The sequence below is a fragment of the Bufo bufo genome, chromosome 5, assembly GCF_905171765.1.
Source record: "Bufo bufo chromosome 5, aBufBuf1.1, whole genome shotgun sequence".
Taxonomy (NCBI): domain Eukaryota; kingdom Metazoa; phylum Chordata; class Amphibia; order Anura; family Bufonidae; genus Bufo; species Bufo bufo.
This window is the reverse complement of record NC_053393.1, coordinates 544,798,745-544,807,093: the sequence shown is the minus strand read 5'-3', so window position 1 is coordinate 544,807,093 and position 8,349 is coordinate 544,798,745. Positions and strand designations below refer to the sequence as shown.

The window sequence follows — 8,349 nt, the reverse complement described above, 5'->3', positions numbered from 1 at the left end:
TGATGATCGGCCACAGCAAATTATTTCCTTATTACAAAACACGGTATCAAAACCCCACCTCCTCCACGAACCATTTCTCCGATGCGGTATACCACCCTGGGTCCCCAGGGCGTACGTTCGCCAATAACTGTTTACCACGCTCTTTCATTTCCAAATTCCGCCACGGAGGAGGACCGTGTCTCACACGGGATTCCGACCACCACCCAGCAAACTAAAAGCTTGTTCGATGCCATCCTGCAAACCAGACAAAAAAATATCCAGACCTATATCTGTGAGATGTACCCCATCTGGCCTCATCAGAGGTCTATTATCGCCCTCTAACTGCCAATGCCGGACCACTATCCCTCCCTTTGAACGCACAAATCGAGACATTTGGGCATTCAATGTCCTCCTGCATTTCTCCATAGCCTCCCCGTCCCTGGCACCGTGCCAAACTATTCTTGGCACCACTTCTGACCATACAATCACTAACTCCGGGAAGAACGCCGGGAAGCGCTCCAAATCAGACCTCATCAAAGCCATTAGCTCCAACATTCTTTGAGAACACAGGTCATTCCCACCCGCATGTAAGACCAATATAACCGGCCCCACCGATCTACGCCCGATCTCAACCACTTCTGGTAACACTTGCGCCCATCTCAGCCCCCGAAGGCCTCTCCACTGCACATCTACTTCCCTGAATCCCAGGCTGCGACCTCCAGGCCTGCATTCCGCCCTCTGCGCTGCCCAGAATATGTAGGAATGCCCAACCAACCAAATCACTGGACGACCGACTCCTGCGAAGAAAAAGAATTAGTAAAACACCAATACATTCAACCACATGTAACCCTTCAACACAACCCCATATATATATATATATATATATATATATAAAAATATATATATATTTTTTTTTTTTATAAAACGAACTCACCAACAAATCTGGCCTGACGTATCGCGCAAAGCAGGCCGACCTCCATCGCCCAATCCGCATAACTTCCGATTCTGGCAACCCCGCCCTAGCCGCCTCCGTCGCCGCACCTATTCTAAAGGAGTGAGTACCGAATTCCCCCGGATCCAACCCCAACTGCTCCAAGCATCTACGCAACACCGAAGCGAACTGAAATTTCGTCAAGGGTAACCCGTCGGCATGAACGAAAAAATTTCTCCCACTCACCCTCACCGCCATGTACTCTGAAACCAATCTAATAGGGCACGCCCCGCTAGCAACTGGATGGATAGGTAACCATACTCCTTTTCCGAACTGATCGGTCTTAGAACGACGAATCCGGACCCGCAGCGCATTATTATTCATAATCACATCCGACAATAACAAACCTCCTTGCCGCGAGCTGGAAGGCGCCACCATTTCCCCCACCCGCAAAGCTGCAAAAAAGGCAACGCTAAAACACGCCGCTATTAAAGCCCTCTCAAATCCTGAAGAACACACGACTCGACACACCTCTACCAATCTTCCCAGCAAGCTAAACGAAATCGGCCGCCTACTCTCCCGCACTACATATTCCTTCTGCCACCCTTTCAACGCCTGCCTGATCAAGAAATTCTTCGTTACATCAGGCCATCCTTGCAGCTTAAAATAAAAACCCACACCGGCCAATTTACGCCGCGCCACTGGAGCAGAAACCCCTTGACCCCGCAACCATAACAACCACTCCATCGTAACCTCCAAACACACTCCCTCTCCTGCCGACACTTCCCTATTACCTTTTACCGTCAACCACTCCGCCCAGGCCTTACCATGCGCCTGCCAGGTGGCCGGAGTCACCGAAGAGCTGACCAACGGCATCAATTGTTGAGCACTAGACGCCATAGGAAATCCGGGAACACTCGTCCATCCATTTCCGCCTCCGGAAGAAGGTCCCGAAAAACCTGCCAACGGAATCGAGAAAGAGCATCAGCGATCCTGTTATCCACCCCCGGCACATGACGTGCCCTAAAATAAATATTGCGCTCCAAGCACCTTAGCACCAAATGCCGAAGCAATGCTAGAACCGGCAATGATGAAGAAGACAACCTTTTAATACATTGAACCGTACCCAAATTATCCGACCAAAAACACACATGACGATTCTCTAGTCTGTCACCCCAAATCTCAACTGCAACTACAATAGGGAACAACTCCAGCAATGTAAGGTTACTCACCAACCCCAAATCTCTCCACTCATCCGGCCACGGAGATGCACACCATTCCTTACCCAACACCGTACCAAATCCACAGGAGCCTGCTGCATCCGACCACAGCTCAAGCTCGCAACTAGATATTTCCTGCGAAATACAACACGTATGGCCATTGTAAGAACATAAAAATTCATGCCACACTTTCAAATCAGCCTTGAGCGACTTGGTCAGTCGAATGCGATGCTGAGGGGAAACCACTCCCCGTGTTGCCAAAGACAACCGCCGCGAAAAAACACGCCCCATAGGCATAACCCGGCAAGCAAAACACAACAAACCCAAAAGCGACTGCAGCTGCTTAAGAGTCACCTTCCTTACCACCAGAAACCCCTCAATCAAAGCCTTCAACCCAACTAACTTGTCCTGCGGTAAACGAAAAACCATAGCCACCGAATCTATTTCAATACCTAAGAAAGACAACCGCGTCACCGGACCCTCCGTCTTTTCCGCTGATATGGGAACCCCAAAACGCTCCATCAATGACAAAAAGGCAGATAACAGAGCCTGACAGACTCCCATACCCCCCGGCGCTACATACAAGAAGTCATCGAGGTAATGAATCACCGACGAACAACCAGACTCAAAACGCACCACCCACTCCAAAAATGAACTAAACAACTCGAAATAGTGACACGAAATGGAACAGCCCATAGGCAAACAGGTATCGTAATAGAAGAAACCCTCAAAACAACCCCCAAGCAAATGGAAACAATCCGGATGAATAGGCAGGAGCCTAAATGCTGATTCTACATCCGATTTTGCCAACAGAGCCCCTTTCCCAGCTTCCCTTACTAGCGCCACCGCCCGATCAAACGATACATACGACACTGATGACTCCTCCTGAAGTATCGCATCATTCACTGATGCGCCCTTCGGATGAGACAAATGATGTATTAGTCAAAATTTTCCTGGTTCCTTCTTTGGTACGACCCCCCACGGTGAAACCCGCAAATTAGAAAAAGGGGGTTGAACAAAGGGACCCATAATCCTACCCGCTGCCACTTCCTTCTGCAGCTTATCCTTGAGAACCTCCGGATATTCCCTAGCTGATTTGAGATTTTCCGAAAACAACGGGGACCTATTGAGAATAAACGGTATGAAAAAACCTTCCGAAAAACCCTTCCGCAAAATGTCCGCCGCCCCTTTATTGGGGTACCGGTCTAACCAAGGGGCCATCCTTACCACGCTGACTGGAGTCCTTCTGTTCAAAGGAGGTATGGGGCTTAACACCTCTCCCTTGAGATCTAAGGCACCTACCCGCAGGATGGGGGCCCCCGCATGCTGAACATTCATGCTTGTACCTACACAACCCTGCGTATTTACAGTGCCCCTCGTTGTACAACCAACAAGCCCACTGGCGCCTGGGCGACTGAGGCCCCGACTCCAGTGGCCGCCCATGGAAAGGAAGGCGGCCGAGACGCCGTCATCAAACGGAGCCAGACATCCGTGGCTTTCACACCCCAACCCATTTCTGGCTGCAAAGCAAGACGCCTCCGAAATTCCTCGTCATATTTCCACCAAGCACTACCCCCATGCGCCTTATACGCACTATAAATTGTGTCCATATAAATAAACAGTTCAGCGCACCGCTCCGGGTGCCTCTGACCCATCACACATCCCAAAACCGCAAACGCCTGCAACCAATTATTCATAGTTCTAGCAACTTTCAACCGTTTGTCATAAGGCTTGTCCACAAAACGTTTCTCCTTATCCACTCCATGTTGGTCCACAGACACCAGGGACCATATGTCTACATATTGGTGGGACCAGATCTTCTCCCTCACCGATTCCTCTAAATGAGCCCCCAATGGACTAACACCACAAAAACATGAATCTTTATGGATCCCAGCCAAAACCACTGAGGACTTCGTCACCTGACCAGAAGCTGTCATTGGCGTCTCCGCCACTCCCGTCACCGGAACCGTAGAAAGGACAGGGGGAACAGGCAATCTATCTAACAAAGATTTTAATAATGACTCTACACCCGCATTAACACCTCCCCCTCCCCATGCCCCCGCATATTGACACTCACCAGAAGCCGGAACCGCCGGCGGAGCTACTGCAGGTACAGGCACCGCATCCCTGTGTACTGCCATCGAAGCCAGGCTAGGTGCCCTGGAACTCTCACCAATCGACAGTCGTCTACGCCCGGACCGCGGTGTACGATCAGACTCTTCCGAGGCTCCCGAGGATCCCTCTGAAGATGACGGGGAACGCCACCTGGAAGATCTGGACCGCCTACTGAACCGGGATGACCTGGATCGCCGACTTGAACGCCGCCGTCTGCGGCTGCGCCTTCCTCGACGCCTATCCTCTCTGGAGGGAGTGGGGGACACAGATCTCTCCCTGCCTCTGCTCAGACCAACCGGAGAAGCCGCTGTAGGAGGAGTGGGGTAAGGTTGTAAAAGGGTGGAGGGAGTACTACTGCTCAAAACTGCGGCACCAACCGCCAAAGAAGCACCCCCAATAGGAGGGGCCGGGCTACCAGCCGCACCACCAACTTAAGAGGGAGCTAGAGAAATGATTGGTGCAGATAAGGAGGGGGAGGAAGGGGGGGTGCAGCTTGCGATGGCGGTGGGGTAATGGGGCGGTCATCCGCCGACACAGCGCCAGAATGATTAGACCCCATGACCGCCAAATTGCTCGCCTGCCACGCCGATACTCCTATACCGAGAGATGAAGGAGGCGGAAGGGGAGGAGCTAGATTGCGGCCTACTTCTGGCTCCAATCCCCGACCTGGACTACAGCCCCCGCGTGAAGCGGCCGCTCCGGAACGGCCAGGACACACTTGCCGCAATTTAGCAGGCGGGCGGCGCCTACGCGCCGAGCGCCGCAGACCCCGATCCCTCCCAGAGTGACACTCACCCAGCGGCGTCTCCGTAGGAACCGATGGAGCAGAAGCAGGAGGAGCGGAGGCAGAGGAAGGATCAAAGCTGCTCAAAAAGGAGCGCAGCCATCCTTCCCCCTCCGCCTGAAAACGCGCCAAGAGAGAAGCGCGCAGCGCCTCGTCACCCGCGGACATCCTGAAGAGTCAAACCGGAGGTAAGCACTTACCAACTCGGCTTACCCTGACAAGAGGAAGTGCTAACCACTGTCCTCCTCTATATAAACCTGCCTTACTCCTCCTACCACCGCCTCCTCCTCCATACCCTCTCCACCTACATTCCCTTTAACCCCTTACCTTCCTTCCAACTACCATCAACCCGGGCCTATTCCTCAACCCCTACCCAGGGAAACTAATGGAAGGGGAGGGGGGGACCAACAGTCCCTCATCACCCTCCTTACCCTTGTCGGGTGCTCTCCAACCTTCTCTATTTAAGGTATTGTTTTTGTCTGTTTTTTAGCCCCACTCCCCAAGTGCAGCCGACGTCCGGAACATTGCATATGGTGCACAAAATGTGGTAAATTACATTCTTAGGGTACTTTCACACTAGCGGCAAGGGACTCCGGCAGGATGTTCCGGCGGGTGAACAGCCTGTCGGATCCGTCCTGCCGCTAGTTCACGTGTGCCCCCGGACTGCCGCTCTGTCCCCATTGACTATAATGGGGGCGAGGGCGGAGATCCGGCGGCAGCACGACAGCGCACACCGAGTGGCAGCCGGACTAAAAGTACTGCATGCAGTATTCTGTTTTTGGAAATAAAACAAAGATTGTTTTGCATCAACAAGTGAGCGCTGACCCACTTCTTGTACATGGATGTAAGAGGCTGCAACCCAGGGTACGAGCACCACCTTCTTCCAGAGTACTGACTGATTTTTTCTACAGATTTTTTTTTTTTCATTTTTGTGGATTCCTTCAAAACGAAACTGAAAATATTCGGGTTAGTCTGCCGTCCGAAAAATAGCAAAGTTCAGACCAAACCCGGTTCGGTTCGAAACTGATTTGCTGATCCTTAGTTTGGTGTTTTTTCGTACCTTCACTAGCGTTGACTTATATTTCTGACTCTGACCTGGCTTGTATTCCTGAGTACGTTAGTATTTACCCTGCTCCTCTGATCCGGTTTTTCTGACCACGACTTCTGACTTGACCTTGATTTGCTTAACCTTTTGTACCTTGATGTGACCTCCAGTGTTTTGACCTGGCTAGCCTAACTATTGCTTCAAGTACTTTGTGTGGCATCTGCGTCCTCTGCCTCATTACCCTTGTGTCTGTCTGTCACTATGTTTATTGGTATGTCCTCGGCTTTTTCGCTCTTAAGCCCCAGCACTATGTTAAGCAGGGACTGCCATCCAGTTGAGGTCCGCCGGTAGGGACAGTAATGTGGAAAGTTCTAGGGCTCACTGCTCCCTGCTTGTGACACCACAATTTGAATAAATTGTTTAGTTAGTCTGGGTGACTGTGGGCCCCTGGGAGTATGAGCCCCGGACAACCACCCATTCTGCCCATATAATAATGCAGCATTGATACACACGTAGACGGGGGATGAGTGGCTCCAAGTCCATATTTCTGCACTTCATGCCCGAGCACTAACGTGATTGTCCAGTTGTGACTTTCCCATCATAAAACTTTGCAATTCATTTATTTATTTGAAACTCCCGAGCTTCGAGACGCCGTGCAGACCCAGCCTTACAGGTGATTTCTAATAATGATCTTTGGTGCATCTAGAAGACTGGATCACACTTGTCAGGTTCTTTATGTTCCAGATGAAATGTGCCGGAATCATCTATAACAATGAAATGTTGGGAATTCTTGTTGAATGTGTTTTCCTCACTGGCTGAAGACCGAAGATGAGTTGATGGAGACGTCGGCTTCATGGGATAATAAATAATGCAAAAAGTAACACAGCCATATAAAAGTATCACAATTAATAAGCAACGATTCAGCCCTGAAGGAAAGAAAATACTCAACCGCGAACATGTGCAAATAAATTATTAATGTACCAAACAATAATCTAACTACAGACATATGGAACATACAGACCCTAAGGGAAACCACCTCAACATAGATAGCTATACCCTATATACAGTCCTGAGTTACATCCTGTATTATACTCCAGAGCTGCACTCACTATTCTGCTGGTGCAGTCACCGTGTACATACATTACTTATCCTGTACTGATCCTGAGTTACATCCTGTATTATACTCCAGAGCTGCACTCACTATTCTGCTGATGCAGTCACTGTGTACATACATTACTTATCCTGTACTGATCCTGAGTTACATCCTGTATTATACTCCAGAGCTGCACTCACTATTCTGCTGGTGCAGTCACTGTGTACATACATTACTTATCCTGTACTGATCCTGAGTTACATCCTGTATTATACTCCAGAGCTGCACTCACTATTCTGCTGGTGCAGTCACCGTGTACATACATTACTTATCCTGTACTGATCCAGAGTTACATCCTGTATTATACTCCAGAGCTGCACTCACTATTCTGCTGGTGCAGTCACTGTGTACATACATTTCATTACTTATCCTGAGTTACATCCTGTATTATACTCCAGAGCTGCACTCACTATTCTGCTGGTGCAGTCACTGTGTACATACATTACTTATCCTGTACTTATCCTGAGTTACATCCTGTATTATACCCCAGAGCTGCACTCCCTATTCTGCTGGTGCAGTCACTGTGTACATACATTTCATTGCTTATCCTGAGTTACATCCTGTATTATACTCCAGAGCTGCACTCACTATTCTGCTGGTGCAGTCACTGTGTACATACATTACTTATCCTGTACTGATCCTGAGTTACATCCTGTATTATACTCCAGAGCTGCACTCCCTATTCTGCTGGTGCAGTCACTGTGTACATACATTACTTATCCTGTACTGATCCTGAGTTACATCCTGTATTATACTCCAGAGCTGCACTCCCTATTCTGCTGGTGCAGTCACTGTGTACATACATTTCATTACTTATCCTGAGTTACATCCTGTATTATACTCCAGAGCTGCACTCACTATTCTGCTGGTGCAGTCACTGTGTACATACATTACTTATCCTGTACTTATCCTGAGTTACATCCTGTATTATACCCCAGAGCTGCACTCACTATTCTGCTGGTGCAGTCACTGTGTACATACATTACTTATCCTGTACTGATCCTGAGTTACATCCTGTATTATACTCCAGAGCTGCACTCACTATTCTGCTGGTGCAGTCACTGTGTACATACATTACATTACTTATCCTGTAGTGATCCTGAGTTACATCCTGTATTATAC

General features: G+C 49.4%; 1 protein-coding gene across 2 annotated transcripts; it reads right to left on the bottom strand.

Annotated features, from left to right (window-relative positions):
- Window positions 1-671: 671 nt before the first annotated feature.
- On the bottom strand, window positions 672-3,161 carry LOC121002007. Of its 2 annotated transcripts, none has more exons than XM_040433304.1 (2): window positions 1,738-3,161; window positions 672-776 (listed from the first exon to the last, which is right to left on the bottom strand). In XM_040433304.1, exon 1 carries the CDS (start codon window positions 2,824-2,826, stop codon window positions 1,786-1,788), a length of 1,041 nt encoding a protein of 346 aa, XP_040289238.1. In that variant the 5' UTR covers window positions 2,827-3,161; the 3' UTR covers window positions 672-776; window positions 1,738-1,785. The 2 variants fall into 2 exon arrangements, with proteins under 2 accessions (XP_040289238.1, XP_040289239.1); XM_040433305.1 differs by lacking the exon at window positions 672-776 and adding an exon at window positions 1,002-1,256 and having other exon boundaries at window positions 1,807-3,161.
- Between the last annotated feature and the right edge of the window lie 5,188 nt (window positions 3,162-8,349).

What these genes read in the sequence shown, in the direction of transcription:
- LOC121002007 (XM_040433304.1), bottom strand. Translation starts at nt 2,826, where the DNA reads ATGGGCTGTTCCATTTCGTGTCACTATTTCGAGTTGTTTAGTTCATTT.